Source organism: Rattus norvegicus, chromosome 13 (genome assembly GCF_036323735.1).
Source record: "Rattus norvegicus strain BN/NHsdMcwi chromosome 13, GRCr8, whole genome shotgun sequence".
NCBI lineage: Eukaryota > Metazoa > Chordata > Mammalia > Rodentia > Muridae > Rattus > Rattus norvegicus.
The window spans coordinates 85,811,644-85,831,815 of record NC_086031.1 but is presented as its reverse complement, the minus strand read 5'-3'; the positions used below and the strand labels follow the sequence as shown (position 1 = coordinate 85,831,815).

General features: G+C 47.4%; 1 protein-coding gene and 2 non-coding genes across 11 annotated transcripts; 2 read left to right on the top strand and 1 right to left on the bottom strand.

Moving 5' to 3' along the window:
- The first annotated feature begins 1,546 nt into the window (after window positions 1–1,546).
- Fcgr2a (Fc gamma receptor 2A) lies at window positions 1,547–18,300 on the top strand. Of its 9 annotated transcripts, none has more exons than XM_006250305.5 (6): window positions 1,547–1,825; window positions 9,083–9,208; window positions 9,999–10,019; window positions 10,646–10,903; window positions 15,504–15,758; window positions 17,608–18,292. In XM_006250305.5, the coding sequence occupies exons 2-6, from the start codon at window positions 9,124–9,126 to the stop codon at window positions 17,790–17,792; spliced, it is 804 nt and encodes a 267-aa protein (XP_006250367.1). In that variant the 5' UTR covers window positions 1,547–1,825; window positions 9,083–9,123; the 3' UTR covers window positions 17,793–18,292. The 9 variants fall into 9 exon arrangements, with proteins under 9 accessions (XP_006250367.1, XP_038946198.1, XP_038946201.1 ...); XM_039090270.2 differs by lacking the exon at window positions 1,547–1,825 and adding an exon at window positions 3,130–3,381 and having other exon boundaries at window positions 17,158–18,292; NM_001419015.1 differs by lacking the exon at window positions 1,547–1,825 and adding an exon at window positions 3,131–3,381 and having other exon boundaries at window positions 17,608–18,300.
- On the bottom strand, window positions 1,989–2,071 carry Trnal-cag4 (transfer RNA leucine (anticodon CAG) 4). The gene has a single exon. It is a non-coding gene; the product is annotated as a tRNA-Leu (tRNA).
- Trnad-guc10 (transfer RNA aspartic acid (anticodon GUC) 10) lies at window positions 2,655–2,726 on the top strand. The gene has a single exon. It is a non-coding gene; the product is annotated as a tRNA-Asp (tRNA).
- Window positions 18,301–20,172: the final 1,872 nt, after the last annotated feature.

Genomic DNA, 20,172 nt, shown 5'->3' with positions numbered 1-20,172 from the left:
CTGCTTGATCAAGCCCCCTAGACTGTTTTAATTGGGGACACCCAAATTTGCATACCCTAGGGAGGAGGGGGTGTGGGGACGTGGGGGGAGACAGAGAGACAGAGAGAGACAGAGACAGAGAGACAGAGAGACAGAGAGACAGAGACAGAGAGACAGAGACAGAGACAGAGAGAGCTGGCCTGTATCCCAAGAGGATTGGGGAGTTTTAAAAAAATAATCTTTTGGATTTTGATATAAGTTCAACATCAGGAAGTCAAAATGGGATGTTCTATATTAAAGAAAATGGAGCATGATAAAAAGACTCAATTTTCAAAACCTCAGACAGTGGGAAGTAATGCAGTCTCACTGCTTTATGAACCCACCTCAGCCTTAAGGACAAAGGTCATGACCCCTTTGTGGGGGTCAAAGGACCCTTTCACAGGGGTGGCATATCAGATATCCTGCATATCAGAGATTTAAACTACGATTAATAAACGGTAGCAAAAGTACAGTTATGAAGTAGCAAAAAATAATTTTATGGTTGGGGGTCTCTGGAACCTGAGGAACTCTATTAAAGGGTCGCAGCATTGGAAGGTTGAGAACTACTGCTATGGGACCTATAATGGGCTGGTGCTACAGTAATTAATTCATTTAATACTATATCTGAATCACGGGGTCATTTGCACCCAAGAAAAAACAGGGTTACAGGAAAAACAAACAAACAAAAACAAAGACAAAGAAACAAAAAAACCCTCCACGAAGTCTTTCCAAAACGTTCTGGGGACGATGCTTCTTTGGGAGAGGAACTTTATAGGATTAGTCTCAAAAAACGGGCGTGAAAAGCGGGATCTTTCATGTGACGCGCTTTCTTACGGGTTGGTCCCCCAGATTGTTGCCGAATTCTACACACCATTGTTTGACGTTCTTAGAGGTTAGCCGGTTAAAGAATAAAAATAAAATCGAAAGAACCCTGAGTTTTAGAGGAAGACTAGAAAAGAACAAGTACAAAAAAAACCCAAAAATCAAAAACCAAAACCAACCAACCAAACAAAAGATATACAGGACACACAATTTGAAAAAAGATACAGCGTGCATTGGCCGGGAATCCAAGCCGAGCCTCCAGCGTGGCAGGCGAGAATTCTACCACGGAACCACCCATGCCCTGAACACACTTACTACCTGATGCTCTCACAGCCTGCCCTTGCTGCCACTCCAGGAACCCTAGCTCCGAATGCTGGGTGCCCGCCTGGATGGATAGATGGATAGATGGATGGATGGATGGATGGATGGATGGATGGATGGATGGATGGATGGACCGACCTTTGTTTGCGTGGATGCACGCAGGGACGGACGGACGGTCGGTCGGACAGTTCCATTGTTCGATATCTGGTTGTTCGGAAGGACTCATGGATGGAATGATGCATGGGTGGAAAGATGGATGGATCAGCGGTGAGGAGAGGCCAATTGGGTCACGCAGAGGGGAGGAGGAGTGTCCAGGCTTCTAGCTGAGGTCGTGGGGTGTGTACCTCGCCTCGCCTGGAAGCCACTGACTGGCACGTATCTGGCGCGCTCCTACGTGTGCGTGTCTGGTGTGTGAACACTCGTGGGAAGCGAGCGAGCGAGCGAGGAGAGCTTGTTGTAGTCCGAGCACAGGGTCCTTCGAGGAGGCGAGGGCTTCGGTGTGCTGGATTGAAACTCGGGGCCCCCAGAGGTTTGCTGTGGACAGAAGGCGCTGACACCCGGCTGGCTGGTCACCCGCGTGCTCAGGTCCTATCTCCTACTCACTCGACCTTCTCCCACCCGACGCAACACGACCACCCCCCGCCCCCGATCCCCAACGGCAGAGGTAGGTTGGTGTTGAAGGGAGGGCTCTCCTGCAGATCCAGGTCTGTGAGGGAAGGCTTCCGGGTCGAGGGGAGCGGAGGCTCTGGACAGATTGAGGAAGGATGAAGGAGATGCGGGGTCTTTCGCGGTGGGATGGAGTGCAGTGGAGTGTCAAAAGGCAAGCTTGTCAGGAGTGGGATTCGAACCCACGCCTCCAGGGGAGACTGCGACCTGAACGCAGCGCCTTAGACCGCTCGGCCATCCTGACAGCAGGTCTGGGGCGTAGACCGCTCGCCTCGCAGGCGACCGGCGACCGGCGACCGGCGCCCAGGCGCCCGCAAGCGGGCTTCAGCGGACGGCGCGCCGGGGTAGGCGCCCGTCTGGCCTGGTCTGGCCGCGTCTGCGTGCTCGAGCTGCGGGCCTCGCCCGCCGAACTTTACCTTGCCAGAAGAGCACCGACGACGGGACGCTGCTAGGCGCCAGAGTACCTCCAGGTCCCGGGCCGGATCCCCGGCCTGCAGGCCCCCTGTCTGTCCCCACAGCACGCAGGGCGGCCCGGGTGTGTGGCACCAGCCTCTCGTCCTGACACGGCGAGTGTTGCCCGCAACCACTCGCACTCGGCACCGGTGGCTTAGAGGCCGGGTCTCCAGCCCGGCGGGGACAGGGGTCCGGCGACACGGTGGTCTGGCGGGGCTGCGGGTCGGGGTCCTGGTGTTGACGCCGGGTTTCGGGGTCTTTTGGGTTGCGGTGCAGTGCAGAGCAAGAGGTGGTCGTTGGGGGAGACGGACGCCTGTGGTTCTTCCCTGGCGTGGTAGACGGGCACGGAGTGCGTGTGTTTGTGGCTGTCGTCGTCCTCGTTAGTATAGTGGTGAGTATCCCCGCCTGTCACGCGGGAGACCGGGGTTCGATTCCCCGACGGGGAGACATGATGTCCTTTTTGGACACCTAGGTGGCCCGCGGGCGCTAGCCCTTCCACCCACGCCCCACGCGCAGACCCAGACCCACGTCAGCCCGCCGAGCCCCATAGTCTCCAGCAAAGCCTCTCCGGAGCCCTCAAACCCCTTTTCTGCCGACTGCACCGGCGCCCAGGCCGCTCAGGGTGGCGGCCTGCCGGGAGCGGTCCCTGGCGCACTGGCCTGGGCTAGCGCGCCGTCTTGCAGCAGCCAGGAGACCGGAACGCCCCAGAGGAAAGGCCTGAACAGGTGAGAGGCGCGCCTGGGAGGCCGAGGAAGAGCGCGGAGAGGAGGAGCCGTGGTTGTGTTCGGGGTTGGGCGGTCCCCGGTGGGTGCGGGCGGTGCGCAGGCAAGTAAGTGGTAGGCGGCGTCGAGGGCGCTGGGCGCCGTGTGGTGGCAGTCGGCGGCGACGTGGGGGTGTGGGTCCGGCTGTGCGGCGTTGGTGGTATAGTGGTGCTGCCTTCCAAGCAGTTGACCCGGGTTCGATTCCTGGCCAACGTAGCGTGCCCAACTTTTGCCAAGGTCCTCACCCAGGACGCGCCGACCGGGACCCTGCGTGGAGCCGCGGAGCTTGGGCCCAGGCTCTACTAGGCGGGGAAGATCGGAAAGCGCCAGACCTTTTCAGGTAGTGGGCACCGGGTGGAGAAGCGGCAGGGGCAAGTTTCTAGTCCCCGAAGTCGCACGGTGCTGGCTGTGGAAGCGGCAGAGGCCAGGGGGCAAGTGGCAGCCCAGGGCCAGGGCCAGGAGAGAAGCGAGAACGCCAGCCTCCTAAGGCCTTAGCGTGCATCCGGCGGCCGGGTACCAGGACACGGGCAGGCGGGCAGGCCGGCAGGCGGGCAGCATGTCGGCCCTGGTGGCCGAGAGGGTGTGTGTCCGTCTGTTTCCAGGAGTTGATAGCCGTGAGCATGGGACCCACGCTCCCTGGTGGTCTAGTGGTTAGGATTCGGCGCTCTCACCGCCGCGGCCCGGGTTCGATTCCTCTCTTTTTAGTCCCTCCACTTCCCACCTCACCCTGACCCCTTTTGAGTGACCCTTTTGTTTGTACATGAGCTACACAGACCAAGACCACAACTCCACATCTCCCCTCCATATTTCTTTCTCTCTCTCTCTCTCTCTCTCTCTCTCTCTCTCTCTCTCTCTTTCTCTCACTCTCTCTCTCTCACTCTCCCTCCACCCCCTTTCCCTTTTCCTCTTTCTTTCCCGAACACATCACCCAGTACCACAGAACCGTCTTCTGCCTAAGAGTCTCCCTGGCTGCACCATGCCTACCTTAACATCCCGGACCAGCCTCTCTGACACCACACGCCAACTCTGCACTTCCCCAGCTCAGACTCCTTGCTTGCCCTGGAGCCCAGACCTCTCACCTGCCACCATCACAAGCCGAGCTTTCTCACACACCGCCCGGATCACAAACACTCGTCCACCGAGGGAATCTCAACACCACTCCATCTCCTGATCGCCTGCTCTTACCTCTCCAACAAACCCTCTGGCTAGCCCGCTCCTCCTGTCGCACCTACCTCGAATGCATAACCTGTATCACCTGATTGACACGCCTAGCGTGCATCGCGTGCATGACAGGGTGGTCCCAGTGAGCTTTCCGAAATAGTCACAAAGGAGCGTCCAGTTCAAACATCGGTAGCGAATTCTTTCATTTCACCCACCCACCCACCCACACACACACACACACACACACACACACACACACACACATTAGACTTGTTTATATATGATGTATGTATAGATATAAACATGTATACATATGTGTGATAGTATATACTGAAGAACACACATACACACATTTTTTTTTGTTTGTTTTATGTTCTTGTAAAATCTTTAGGAGGTAGAAAATCTATAGGTGAATGGAATACGGTGCTGGTGCTGGGCTTGGCGGTGGTGGTGGCACGGAGAGGGGGATGTTTGCAGGATCGGAAGGGGTTCCTGTGGGCAGGTTTTATTGAGAACCAGATGCTCCCGGCAGAGCCAGAAGCACCTGGCTTGGTTCTCGCATCCAGCTTCCCAGGGACCGACAGTGGGCGTCGCGAGCCAGGATTTCCCAGAAATTCCCAAGGGCGGCATTCCTCGAGCAGAGGCCGTGGCAGGCGGTCGTAATGCCACCGTTTCTCAGGACCCTTGTGTCGCCTGCTGCAGTGGCGGATGTGAATCAGTAAAGTAACCTTGGCACACCGGTAATCACTCCCTGCCCGGATCCCTCCGCCTTGATCCTGCCAGCCAGCGCTGGAACAGTGTCGGATTCTGAGCGCTGAGCTGGGGACTGAGCTCCACCTCAATGGCTAGCAGCCTTGTGAGAGTGCCAGCAGATCCTGGGGGCAGCCCAGACAATGCTTATCCGGACCGGACTCCAGCCCACTTCTGCCACCTGAAGGGCTCCGGTTCGTGTGCACCGGGAGGCACCAGAGTCTAAGGGCATCCGGGAAGGGACTGTTCGGCCGGTCCCCGGGCAGCCGCTGGGCGAGAGGAGGAGGCTGCGCCAAACAGACAGCAAGCAAGCCTTCGCCAGCAGGTGTCCCAACAGGGGCGTGGGGACGGGTTGAGGGTGGGTGTGGGAGTGGGGAGCTTGCGGATCGCAAAGATCCGCATGTGCCTCTGTTCTGCTTGGGCTTCGTCCAGAGGAGGATCACACTAGCATGCGCATGCTGGCAAAGTCTGCGCGGTAGGGTCCGGACCAGTCAGCGATGGCTGGCTGCGGAGCAGCCCACTGAAGGTAGCGATGGTGTGGATGTTGGGGTTGGGGTGTTGAAGTCAGGACCTGACACTCCTGCCCAGGTGTTCTGGCGTCCTGGAATTCCGGTGCACTCGTGATACCTAGAGGAAACGTCACAACGAAATCGTTGTTTTTCACTGTCTCTAGGGTAGGCATCGGTTGTTTTCAGCAAGTTCTTTGACTCTGAAGACATCCTTGTAGAAGACGGAGATGCTCTCCTCTCAACTATGTGGTTGTTCTGGCCGAGAAGCTGGCTGGCATGCTGGCAGTGTGCGTGCCTGGGTGGTGTAGAGGCAGTGTGTCTGTGTCCAGGAATCTGAAGCTGCGTCTGTTCTGTCCATGCTCCCTGGTGGTCCGGTTCTTAGGATTGGACATGGTCACTTGTCAAGCCAGTGTTCAATTCCTGTTTATGTTAGGCATTCTTCTGTACTTTCACTTCCCACCTCCCTCCTCTCCCCTGTTCCCTTTTTCCAAGCTCCACACACCAAGATCACAACTGGACTCTGCTCTCTCTCTCCCCCTCCTTTCTCTCTCTCTCTCACACACACGATATGTATACATATGTATACACCATATACATTTATACACTATATATATGACCCATTAATTAAAAAATCAATATGAACTGGTGTGTTTAAAACAGCTTGAGTCAGAGCTCACCAACATTCAGCCCTTCCGGCACCTCATATGAACTCACTGTGGTTTTTGTGGCTGACACTGAAAAATGCTCCTAATACGCTAAAAGTTAACAACACTCATGCTCTATTATCTCAATGTTCTGAATCTTCTCTGTTCACCACCCAGCCTCCTTACTCAATCCTTTACCTAGTAAGCCAACTCCTCCCTTCCTTGCCCTTTAAACTTTTGAACCTGTTTTTTTTTTTTTTTCCTGTAAGAAGTTAACTTTGATAGCAGACTAGTGCCACAATTAGGTTTTTCCTTCTTGTGGACCTGGACATCTAGCATCATGATATGCGTTCAATAAACTATTCTTGCTTAACTAAGATGGTGTACTATGGTTGTGTGGCAAATTACTGAACCCCAACACTCTAGTTCCTAGGGATCTAACACTCTCTTGTGGACCTCCAGGTAACTGTAGTCATATGCATATAACCCCACACAGACACCTACATATAAATAATTTTAAAGTAAGTATTATGAAAACACCCAGTTTCTTAAGTTTCTACTCAGAGTTGCTTAGGCATAAATTGAACTTTTTAGCTTGGTTTTTCCTGCTTGTTCAGTTAGAGAATGGTATGTGGAGCCTATGGAAATTTGGTTTTCAGAGGAATAAAAGTGCGAGTAAGGGACTGATGCTTCTCATGTTGACTGACATAAAATGAGGAAAGATATAGCACTATACAGAGATGGAGAAATTCCAGAGAAGAAATGAGCACTGTTCTACAGAACACAGTAGTCATCAAGGGTTCCCTGTTGGTCGCTGTAAACTGGGATCAGGCATAAGCTATCAGTCCTGAGTTTGTTAACCTCAATTGACAAAGTTAAGGAGGTCCAGAAATCACCCCTGTTACTCCATACAAGCCATCTACTTTAATGCCTTAAGTCAGTTGCCATAGAAGTGCTGCGTGCTTTGAGGTTTTAGCCCAGGGCACAGGGATGAGCTTGCTTATTTCTTTGTGAGATTAGGAATTTTCTAAATCATTTTTTCCTCTACACATTTGATATATATGCAGTGGCCACCACCCTTGAAGTACTTAAAATTGAGTCTACATTGAAATATGTTCAAGGCAAAACAGTATGTCAGCTTTTGGAAATGAAATAGTGTGAAACACTGAAACGTTGTAAGAAAGGTTGTAAAGAAGTAATAATTCTGCAGTGGAGACTAGCTGAAACAGGACAAGAGGGATGTACAGTTCCAGGAAAGATTGCCAAACAACAGACCATAACCTACAGAAGGATTCTGTTACGTGACAACTATACATGCATGCTCAAGTTTCCTGACTTTTGTTATGTCTGTTCTATGAAACAGTCATGTAGATAGAGTGTCAGAACTGGGTCAAAATTATATATATATATATATATATATATATATATACATATATATATATACACATATATATATATATATGTATAGTGTGTGTGTCTGTGTGTGTGTCTGTGTGTGAGTGTGTGTGTTGGGAATTGGTTCTAATGCTTTGTCTTAATTCAGCTCCCAAAAGCCTTGCTTTTAGACCTGAGGGTCCCTGCCTCCAGCTGACTTTGATTGGAAAAAAGAATTGCTGTATAATCAATGACTGGGCAGGGAGATGGAGGTGGGACTTTTAGATTGCATGGGTAAGGGACAGAGAGAGGGGAGGAAGAATAGAATGGCCATGACTCAGAGGAAGAGGGATCAGATTTAAGAGCTGCAGGAGAGAAATCATCCAGCAATGTAGGTGGAAAGGGAATGGGGGAGGGGGATGGAAGGGGGCTGCCCAGAATGTAACAGGGCAGCAAAGATTAAATATAGATTTAGAAGGTGTTAAGCCAGGGATACTAGAAGAGAATGTGTGCTAGCCACAGGGAGGTTTAGAAATGCCCATCCATTGAGCTAGTTAAAGCATATCAAAATCATGCTGGTGTGTGTGTGTGTGTGTGTGTGTGTGTGTGTGTTTGTGTGTGTGTGTGTGTGTGAGGCTGGCCATCAAATGTCAGTTCATGCCTTTACCTACTGAGCCATCTTGCCAGCTCTCATTCTCCTCGTTTGAATAGCATTTATGATATTATAATTTTCCTTTTTAAGATTTATTTATTTTAGTTATCAGACACTCCAGAAGAGGGCATCAGATCCAATTACAGAGAGTTGTGAGCCACCATGTGGTTGCTGGGATTTGAACTCAGGACCTCTGGAAAAGCAGTCAGTGCTCTTAACCACTGAGCCATCTCTCCAGCCCTACAATTTCTTTTTTAACAAATTTATTTCTTCTATTTAAAAACGTTGTTTTTGCTCTAGGCCTTACCAGAGGATTAAAGGCACATGCTTTTAATCCCAGTACTCAGTTGTCAGAGGCAGGCTGTGTGAGCTCAAGGGCAACTTGATCTGTATAGTGATTTTTCAGGACAGTCTGGGCTGCATAGAGAGACAATGTCTCAAATACCAAAACAACTGTCCACCCCCCCCCACGACTTCTTATGTATATGGAGGGCAAGGTCAGACACTTGCATATAGGGTAGAGACCTTTTTGGACTTACTTCTTCAGATAATAATAATAATAATAATAATAATAATAATAGTCAAATGTTGTTTCTTTCAATTACTTGTTTAGAAGATCTGTTTATCTCACCTAGGTCAAAGTTCTTTAGCCGAAGTTGCCCTGAGGCTTTCTGCATTGGCCTGTGAGGCAGCCCAGGAATTTATGAAAGAGCATCAGATCAAGGCAGTAAATAGAGGCTTCCTCTGGTTTCTAGTGTTCTCCCCAGTTTCCTCACAACAACAGTAACTTGGGGTTTCCCCGAAGTATACAAGAAGGGGCTACGTGTAGAAGCTATGACTATCAAGCAGAGACCACATCTTGTTTAACTTGCTATTGTTAAGTTAGCAGAAACAGAGTCTGCTGACCCATGTGGTTAAGCAAGAGAGTCCATTTCCTTCCTCTTTTTGCAGTTCATCTCCTAGACCTCATCAGACTCTGACCCAGTTCTTGAATGACTTTGGAGACCCAGATGTTTCAGAATGCACATTCTGGAAGCCAATGGCTACTCCCACCACTGACAATGTTGCTGCTGTTTGGTGAGTAAGGATCATCCTGAAATACAATCCTTTCAGCCTCTCCTACTGTCTGGATTCTAGAGACCAGGGTAGTAAAGAGTGGGTCTGGTTTAGAAACCAGGGAGAGAGTTAAAAGGCAAGAGCCACAATGTCCGGCGGTACCTGATTGTAATCCTAGCACTTGTGTGTGGTGTCGACAGAAGAATCAGGAGTTCAAGGTCAGCTTCAACTGCAGTAAGTTCCAATTCCAGGCCAACCTAGCTTTGTGAGACCCTGTCAAAAAGAGGTTTTTAGAGCTGGGTGTGGTGATACATGTTTTAGTCTCAGCCCTTAGGAGACAGGCAAGTGGTTAGTCTGACATGGTGATACTGTAACTACAACAACAACATCAAAAGATGATTCTAGGGGCTGGGGATTTAGCTCAGTGGTAGAGCGCTTACCTAGGAAGCGCAAGGCCCTGGGTTCGGTCCCCAGCTCTGAAAAAAAAGAACCAAAAAAAAAAAAAAACAAAAAAAAAAACTAACTTCTTCTTACTCTAAGCGTTACTTAAAGGTCAGAATCCGGAGGTCCTTTACGGTCTCTCAAAAGGCCATCTTGAGCCAAATATTCATACTTGCTTTGCAGCTGTGCCAAGCACTTGGCATTAAGTGAGAAAGATATTCGAGCTACATAAACTAAAAACAGATAAACTGGAAAGACTCATGAGGAGGCTCATGGGGAAGGGGCTGTAAGCTTATGAGGACTCCTAACACACAACTTTCATCTGCTGCTGTTCTACACTGACCCCCACCCTCTCTCTTCCTCTTTACAGCTTTTGCAGACAGGCAGACGGGTAAGTTTGTGTTTCCCTTGTTTACAAGGCGTTGCTATCTTACAACAGAACACTGTGTTTAATTTGTAAGGAAATGTCTGCTTTACCAAGCATCAGGCTTGGGTTCAGATTGAGCAGTTTTCTCACAATGGGCCCTGAAGTTTAATCCTTGGTAAGATTCCAACTGGATTCTCCAAACACCCAAGGGAAAGAGACCAGGGCAAGTATATGATTTTTGAAAATGGTTTAGAGATAGAGATTGAACCTAGGACTTGAAGTGTGCTACACAAGCTTCTACCACAGAGTTACAAGCCTTTAACAAATTATTTTGAAGGGTTGGGGATTTAGCTCAGTGGTAGAGCGCTTTAGCAAGAGCAAGGCCCTGGGTTTGGTCCCCAGCTCCAAAAAAAGAAAAAAAAAAAACAATTTATTTTGAATAGACTTGCTAAGTTCCCCCACAGTGGTCTTGAATTAATTATGTATCTCAGATCTTAAAAGCTCCGCCCTTCCCGTTGCTAGGTTATAGCTCTGAGTCATTATCCTCAGACCTTTCGCTGGTCTGCGATGGGGACTCTCTGGCCCCTTGTTCCCCTTTGGAATGCACAGTCCCTCAAAATTGAGTTGTTCATATCTTCTCTCACTCACAGGAGATCTTCTGAAGGCTGTGGTGAAACGTGATCCCCCATGGATCCAGGTGCTCAAGGACGACACTGTGACGCTGACGTGCGAAGGGACCCACAATCCTGGAAACTCTTCTACCCAGTGGTTCCACAACCAGAGCTCCACCTGGGGCCAGGTCCAAGCCAGCTACACGTTTAAGGCCACAGTCAATGACAGTGGAGAATACCGGTGCCGAATGGCGCACACCAGCCTCAGCGACCCCGTACATCTGGAAGTGATTTCTGGTTAGTAAAAGTTGGTCCGGGGAGCAGCTGTGATACCAGGTCTGGAGACTGCGTACAGAGCAAACATTTACAAGAAAAAGGATAGTGTGGTTTCTGGGAAACATCACGGAGAGCTTTTCTGAAAGACACGTTTCCCTTTTCACTTACTCCGTATAGTCTTTCGTGGAAGAGGACGCCTGTGTTGGTCTCAATCTCAATTGAGCAAGAGGTTCGAGGCCACAGAAGGGCTGTTGTGAGAGAAGCTAAAGGAAGCCCCTGCTTCGTAAACATCAGCTCTGCCAGGGCATTGTGGGGGAAGCACAGAGACTCTAGGAAGGAAAGTCTCAAAGACTATAGGACAGGGGCAGACTCAACAAGCTAGAGGAGCAAGGAGTCGAGATCCCCAAGGGTGGAACTGAAATCTGGCTAGTGAGGCCAGAGATGAGTGAAAGGGAATTGAGTGAAACACGTGGAGCAGATAGGCTGTGTGACGACTTTTATCCCTAGACGAGATGAAAGCCTATAGTACTTCAAGGTTTCAAAACTTGAAATTAGTCTTACTTGATACATGGGATATATTTATGGAGGACAGCATGCAACCTTTTATTAAGTGTGCATATTGTTTAGTTCTTAAATTGGTTTAAGTTGGGCATACTCACCACCTCAAATATTTACTACTGCTTCATAACATAAACACTGACAATTCTTCTTCTTATTATTTCTTATTATTTCTATTTTTTTTCTTTTTTTCGGAGCTGGGGACTGAACCCAGGGCCTTGCGTTTGCTAGGCAAGTGCTCTACCACTGAGCTAAATCCCCAACCCCTATTTCTATTTTTGTATACACAGTCCAATGTCATTGTTCATAGATGCTCTACTACACAAAGCATTTCGAAATGTCTTGCTCCTATCTGACTGTAAATCACCCTTCCCACTCCTCTTTCCAACCTCCGCTAACTTCCATTGTGGTCTCAATCTCTTTAAGATTGAGTATTTCCAATACTATAATATGTGTGATGTTGCACCCGTGTCTTTCTATAGCTGGCTTAGCTCACTTTAACAGAACGATTTTCAGTTCAATTCACATTTTTTTTGCAAACGGGGTTCATTCTTGTGGTGAGGCAGCATTCCATTGTGGGGTGGTCCTAACTGACTGAGTCACATGATCTGATTCAGGTTTGTGTAAATAAGTGATGGTGTTCAGTTTAACAGCGTCTATAATGAAAATGACCTTGAACACTATTCCTATCCCACTCTAATATCTGAAAATAGGAGTTTAATAGTTTACCTCAGATATATCTTGGTACACAAGCCCTGAGGCTAATACATGTAAGTATCTAGTGTTTTAGATTCTCCCATTTAATACCAAAACAGATTAAAAAACAACAACAACAACAGCAACAACAGTACTTTAAGGATGGGTATGGTTACACATTCATTTAATCCCAGCATTCTGGAGGCATAAGGCAGGTGTGTCTGTGTAAGTTCTAGATCAACCAGGGCTACATAGTGAGAGTGTCTTGAAATAAAGTAAGATAAAATAAAATGGTTTTTTAAGGTTCCAGTGCTGGAGAGAGCTTGGAAGTATAGGCAGTTTCCATAGACAGCACTCTGAGAAATAAATATTGGATTAACTTCAAAAATCTGCCCAGTGAACACCATAGCTACTCATTTTCTTTCTTTACATCTTATTTGTCCCGAAACAGCCCATGGTTCTTGCTTGTCCTATGAAAATATAAAATTACAAATTACCCTTAGAGGCTGTAGGTAGCTGTCTCTTAGTTAGGGTTTTACTGCTGTGAACAGACACCATGACCAAGGCAAGTCCTATAAAGGACATTTAATTGGGGCTGGCTTACAGGTTCAGAGGTTCAGTCCCTTAACATCAAGGTGGGAGCATGGCAGTGTCCAGGCAGGCATGGTGCAGGAGGAGCTGAGAGTTCTACATCTTCATCTGAAGGCTGCTAGCAGAATGCTGACTTCCAGGCAGCTAGGACGAGGGTCTTAAAGCCCACACCTGCAGTGACACACTTACTCCAGCAAGACCACACCTACTCCAACAGGGTAACACCCTCCAATAGTGACACTCCCTGGGCTGAGCATAAGCAAACCATCACAGTAGCCCTCGAGTTACTGCTCAGCCAGATGCTAAACTAGTCTTCCTTTAAAAAAAATAGACAGATGTGGTGGGGCATAGTGACAAATGCCTATAAGCCCAGCACTCAGAAGGCAGAGGCAAGTGGATCTCAGTGAATTCCAGGCCAGTCAAGGCTGCACAGTGAAACACTGTCCCCAAAACCAACAAGGTGCACACTCCCAAAGAACAAAACAAACACAAAACCAAGTAACCAAACAGAAAAGTGTAGAGCTGGCAAGATGGCTCTCTAGATAAAAGTGCTTTCCACACGGCCATGTAGACCTGAGTTCAATCTCTGGAACCTAGAGGTGGAAGGAGAGAACCAACTGACTTATACATTGACCTCTACATGCGTACTGTGGGGTGTGTGTGTGCATGATATGCATGTACCATATATGTGACTCCTACCATGTCACTCCTACCATCGATGAAGTATTGGAGACGGTTGTAGTATTTTTTTGGTTTATTACGTATATAGCATTCTGCCTGCATGGACGCTTGAAGGCCAGAAGAGGGCACTAGAATCTTATTCTAGATGGTTATAAATCACCATGTGGTTGCTAGGAACTGAACTCAGGACCTCTGGAAGACCAGACAGTGCTCTTAACCTGTGAGCCATCTCTCCTGCCTCCCAGGATGTTCTGAATGAAGACAGGAAAATGATTGTAAGTTTTAAAACGTTCTGCCCTTTTTGTTCAGATTCAGAGGAGAACAGAGAATTTAAAAAGATCTTATTGAAAAAACCAGGTATGGTGACATGAACCTTTAATCCCAGCATTTGGGAGGCAGAAGCAGGTGGAGCTCTGGGAGTTGGAGTCCAGCCTGGCCTGCAGGGTGAGTAGGATACCAGGGCTACTATAACAAGACCTGACACATCTCAACCAAACCAAGCCAAACCAAACCAGACCAAACCAAACCAGACCAGACCAAACCAGACCAGACCAAACCAGACCAGACCAAACCAAACCAAACCACCAAACAAAGAGCTCTTACCAGGCTTACAGGACATGATAGCTCACACCTGTATGTAATATTGACTGAGACAGGAAGCATGCTGGCAGCCATGGTTATGTAATGACTTCTTGGTCAGCCTGTGCTTCAATGTCACAAACTTCTACACTCCCCAAAAAGGTCAGACACTTCCGTTTTTTTTGTTGGTGGAAGATTCCACTCAGGGTGTGCTGTGCTCTCAAATGCTTATGTTCCAAGGTTGAGATGTTGCAATCTTACCACCAAGGCATGGTATTAGGGGGTGGTCCTGGGAGGAGGTAACTAGGTTAGGAGAGTGGAGTCTGTATGAGGAAGACCTACAAAAGTTCTGTAGGAATGACAATAAAGCTCACTTCTATAAACTAGGAAGTGAGCTCTCATTAGAGGTAACATTTCTGGCCTCTGGCTTTGGATTTATTTGAGAAGTGTGCATTGTTTATAATGTCACCGAGGTCCTGTTTTGAACATTTGTTTATTAGGTTGAGAGTACCATGGAGCCCAGGTTCGAGGATAACCTTGAACTCTGCTCCTTCTGCTCTACCTGCCACATCCTGGGATTACAGACAGGCTCTACCACATCTGGCTTAGGTGCTTAGTTTATGGTACTTTGTCAAGGAAGCCGGAGCAGACTAGGATAGAGAACCTGGCCTGATTCAGGCTCTACTCAATCAAATACAGTTAAGGACTACTTACCTCACTTTCTAAGAGTTGTTAAAAAAAATCATATCATTAAACTAGTAATCCCAGACCATAAACACTTATTCTAATAATAAACCAAAAGTTCTATTCTACAACACCTATAGTTACTGAAATTAATGTATGTCCTACATTAAGTATAGTGTTTTAAATCCATAAAACTGTTTTGAAATTGTTTTTAAGACCTCATAAATGTAATGGAATGTTTTTTCTGTGTGAGTCACGTGGACCTGTGGGATAGGCTGCTGCACAGGCTCTGGGTTTTTGTCGTTGTTGTTGTTGCTGCTGCTGTTGTTGTTGTTCATATGGGCCAGGCTTGCTATATAGCTGAGGATGACCTTGCATTTCTGATTGTTCTGCCTCCACCTCTGAGGTGTTGTGATTTTACAACATTACCTGTCCCTACCGATTAAACTCAGGCCCTCATGTCTGCATTCTGCTGAGAGACGTTCTGATGAGAGATTCTCCAGCACTTTGGTGTCTTTTTGTTTGTGTGTTGGATTTTTTTTTTTCCGGAGTTGGGGACCGAACCCAGGGCCTTGCGCTTGCTGGGCAAGCACTCTACCACTGAGCTAAATCCCCAACCCCATTTGTCTTTTTTATTTCTTTCTTTCTTTCTTTCTTTCTTTCTTTCTTTCTTTCTTTTTTTTTTTGGGGGGACAGTTTCTCTATGTAGCCCCAACCAGGGTGGCCTCGAACTCGAAGAGTCTCTAGAGTTTGGGTAATAAAGTCGTGTGACACCATCGCCCAGCTACCCCTTTGTATCTTACTCTTGGTAAAGTGTCTTTCCATCTTTCAGACTGGCTGCTGCTCCAGACCCCTCAACTGGTGTTTCTGGAAGGAGAAAGAATCACATTGAGGTGTCACGGCTGGAAGAGCATACAGCTGGCCAGGATTTCATTCCTCCAGAATGGAGAATTTGTGTCATTTCATCCTTATAATGTTAGCTACTCCATCTCAAACGCCAACCACAGTCACAGTGGGGACTACTACTGCAAAGCATATCTAGGAAGGACAGAACACGTGTCCAAGCCTGTCACCATCACTGTCCAAGGTGAGCCACAATGCCTGCTACTCTGTTTCAAAACACTCTGCTCCGTCTTGTGTCCTAACACTAGGATTCTGAGATGTATGGCCGTCTACTGACACCTTAGGTTCTAGTTTAGGGCAGCCACGTTGGCCTGAGAATCTTTCTCTACTCACAAGAAAAACATGACTCTGTTCTTGAGAAATTTCGCATTGTGAAATCCTAATTCTACCTTTCAGAATTGCAACCTCTGTTGACTGGCTGGTATTGGTTAGTGAACACGTCTCAGTCACAGGACCAGAGGAGGTGGTGGGTAAAGAGCTACTGAAGTGGTTTATGGACTGCTAGTTCAAGGTTGCCCAAGGGATGTTTTCCAGTCATGAGACTTGTCTTGCAGGCATCTCGGAGTGAAAGGTTCTGAGCTCAAGCTGAGGTAGAATGCCATCTGCGTTCTGCTCCTCTCCTTTTGTACTCACAGTGCATTTTAAGGATTCCTGTTAATGCAGCCCTGTAACTCCAGTACTTGCAACGTTGAGGCAGGAGGATGATAATTAAGAGGTCAGTCTGGAGAGGAAGAGATGGCTTCCGTCAAAACTCTGACTGAAAATCCCTGTCTCAAATGGGATGTTTCACGTGGCAGTTGCCAAATCTCACTGTTGGGGTCCAGGAATCACCTCACAAACCACCCGAACACCGATCTCAATCAGATGGAGAGAGTTTATTGAGCATATGCCCCAGGATTGATTGGCCACGGCTATGGTCCAGATTCAGGAACTGAACCATGACCCAGGTTAAGATCCCATAGGGATTTTTAAGCCCCAACTCCACAAACATCTGCATCGGGGGATTTCCTTAGGAACATGTGCTTGTTGTACATTTATCCTGTTTCTATCCGACTGTGGCGGGGGACTTGTCTTCTCTAATATTTATATTCTAACATGTCTACCAGGATGTCAGCCACCTACATACACGTCTCTTTCTGACAAAGAACGTCAATTCCCAGAGAGTTCTTGGGAATTTAAACGTTACTTGACTACTACTCAATGTAGAAGTCTTAGTCCAAATAGTTTTTTGGTGCAGGTGTCTCTCTTACGTTGGGGTCCATCCCAAGAGCAGCTTATGAAAGCAAACACCATAAAAGCTTATACTCAGGTCCAGGTCCTTGCTTACTGTGTGTAACTACAGAAAGCAGTTCTACTGACTTCCATTGTGATTGGTTTCCAAGGGCACAGAACATGACAATAGGTAATCAGTTCCGGCATTAGAAGTTTCCTAGTGACAGCAGAGACATATGAGAAAGTTTTCTTATAATGGAAGGCTAGACAGGTAACAGTTACCTAGGCCCTAACATTCAATCTAGGCCTTAATATTATACCTAGGCCCTAACACCCAGTGACCACAAAGTCTTTGTCTCCTATAATTTCAGACAGATATGGCCATGCCCTTTAGGAAATGCAGACTTAGCAACACATTAAAGAAGGCTGAGAGATGAAAAGTCCACTGAAAGCCAGGCCTGGTGGTGCACACCTTGAATCTCAGCACTCAGGAAGCAGATGCTGGCAGATCTCTGTGCGTTTGAGGTCAGCCTAGTCTACAAAGTGATTCCAGGACAGCTCCAGAGCTCTGTTACATAGAGAAACTATGTCTCAAAAAACCAACAAACCAACAAACCAACCAACCAACCAACCAACCAACCAACCAACCAACCAACCAACGTCCTTTGAAGGCTTCCTGATTCATCTGCTCCTGTCCTTACTTTAAGTACTTGGTGTGAATCACGTTACAGAAGCTCTGCACTAGGGACCTCACTGTCCCTAATTTCTGAATTTCTGTCTTAATGGTTCATTCGTTCCAATTCTTCCTGCCTTCCTCCCAGGTTCAGCAACGGCGTCCACCAGCTCTCTAGTGTGGTTCCATGCCGCTTTCTGCCTAGTGATGTGCCTCCTGTTTGCAGTGGACACCGGCCTGTATTTCTGTGTACGGAGAAATCTTCAAACCTCGGGGGAGGACTGGAGGAGATCCCTGTCAGTCGGAAAGTACAAGGCTCCACAGGACAAATGACATCCCATCGTATGGCTAAACAGCGGCAGCTTCTTTTCAGCCACACCGCCACTTCATCTACAGCCTTCCTTTGAAAGCAACTTACCACCAGGCTGGATATTTGGTCCTGCAATCACAACTGCTAGGAGGCTGAGGCAGGAGGATCACCAAAGGCTGCCCGGGTTTTAGAGAAGAGAGAGTGCAAGTCTATCCTGGATAACCCAATAAGACCCTGGGTTTAGATGGCTTATCAGGAAAGAGCACCCATTGCTAAGCTCACAGACAAGACCACAGATTGATCCCTAAGGACACAGGGCAAAGGGAGAGAACAAATTCCTGAAAGTTGTCCTCTGACCTCCACAGGTCCACCATGGCAGATGCACACAATAAACAAATTAAAATGTAATATATATATTTTAAACAAGAGGTGGGGGAAGGCTGGGGGTTGGTGGCACAGTTTTTATCCAGGACACATGATGCTCTGGGTTTGACCTCCTATAATAAAACAGAAATCAATCTGGGCCAAGGATCTCCTTTCTGTGACTTCTTTGTTCAAAATAGTGTAAAAGCTTTCCCTTGTACTTAGAAGGAAATCTAGCGACTTTGCAGTGTTCTGTAAGATGTTACCACATGATCTTACCTCTCTGATCTCATTTCCTTCTGCTTTTTTTGGCTCGTTCTTTCTCACGTTTGTTCTTCCCAGAACACAGCAGCTCTACTTCTATAGACTGCATTTTCTGTCTCAGGCATGTTCTTGCCTGTAGGGACCCACATCCTGTTTCACTTAGCCTTTGTTTAAATATGACTTATTCCAACCAAAAAAAAAAAAAACAAAAAACAAAAAACAAAACAAAACAAAAAAAAACCCCTGCATACTAAGGTTTGAGCCTCAGGGGCAGTGCTGCCAGGTGTCAGAGACCAATGGGAGCTGTTCAGACCACAAGGGTGAGCCCATGCCTCCATAGATGCAGGGCTGATGCTTTTCAGGACAATAGCTTAGCCATCTTGCAGCTCAGCTGCCTTCTCTCTCACAAGGGCCCGCACTTACTCTCCTTTTCTGCCCCGCGTAGAGCAACACAAAGTCCTCATCAGAAGCCAAGCAAATGTGGCCACGTGACCTCGGTATCTATAACTGTGAACTAAAGAACCCTCCCCACTCCTTTACTAAAGTACCTAGTCTCGTATGCTTTACAATAGCAACAGAAAACAGACTCCGACAACGTCCTTCGGTTTTTACTCACGTGTTATCAGTAAGGGCTCTTTGATTATTCAGTAGTGTAAGCTTATTCCTCTACCACACTCCTAAATCTCCCGAGGTGGAAATTTCTGGTTTCTCTGGGGACTCAGTTGTATCATGTGATTTTTTTTTTTTTTTCTGGAGGCTGTCTTATGGGAGGATGTTTTGCTGAGAACAGACATGTGGTGTTTTCCTGGAAGCTGTCTGTGAAAGAGCATATGACCTTCCCTTGGAGTGGACTCTTGAGGGAGCTTGTGATGTCTAGAAAGACTATAAAGATAACACCACAGACAGCGAGAGGAGGCCTAGATTCGCCTTGCAACGCTTGACTGGTCTTCACTGATCTTTGCTAGCGTGACTTACTGTGACTTAGCGTAGAGAGGAACGGACTTCCGGTGTTCTGTAGACTACTGCGAACCTGGTGGAGATTTGTGGTTTCTTCTGGATTGAGTTGCTGCGACTGATGTGTGTTTGGTGTTTTTGATTGGACTGAGATTGCCGCTACTGACTCATTTTCGGGATCGCTCCAAAGAACTACTTCTAAACAGGTCCACATCTCCCATTTCCTACTAACCTTCTCCCCTACCTTTGGTTGCTGTGGGCTAGAAGGAGGTTGAAGCATTTAAGAACCCTTATTAAAGTAGGTTTTGAAAAATGTAAGCCTACATTCCCCTAATTTGTGTTTCTCTTTTTTTATGATTTTTTTTTCTTTTTTTTGGAGCTGGGGACAGAACCCAGGGCCTTGCGCTTGCTAGGCAAGCGCTCTACCACTGGGCTGAATCCCCAACCCCGTTTTTTATGATTTTTAATTGCATTTTCTATTTACATTTTTAAATGTTATCCCATTTCCTGGTTTCCCCTTCTGAAACGCTCTATCCCACCCCCCCTCTTTTGTTTTTAATTGTCAATGTACTGTATGCTTGCTTGTTTAGTGTATGACTCCCCTCCCCCATCCATTAGGTTATGAGCCACAGGAGGGACTGTTTTGTTTGCCACCACATACTAAGACCCTTTCAGTATTATGACATGTGACGAAACACTTAATAAACATGTGTGCATTAAGTGCATTCCTTAATGTTTGAAATCAGAGATTATTAGGATGCAAAGTCTTTATTAAAGGTGGTCCAGTTCAGTACCAGTGGCCCATGCCTTCAATTCCAGCAC

Coding starts and splice junctions, on each gene's coding strand:
- Fcgr2a (NM_001419015.1), top strand. CDS start 9,124: ATGACTTTGGAGACCCAGATGTTTCAGAATGCACATTCTGGAAGCCAA. Junction 10,020..10,645: donor TTTTGCAGACAGGCAGACGG/GTAAGTTTGTGT, acceptor TCTCACTCACAG/GAGATCTTCTGAAGGCTGTG. Junction 15,759..17,607: donor TGTCACCATCACTGTCCAAG/GTGAGCCACAAT, acceptor CCTTCCTCCCAG/GTTCAGCAACGGCGTCCACC.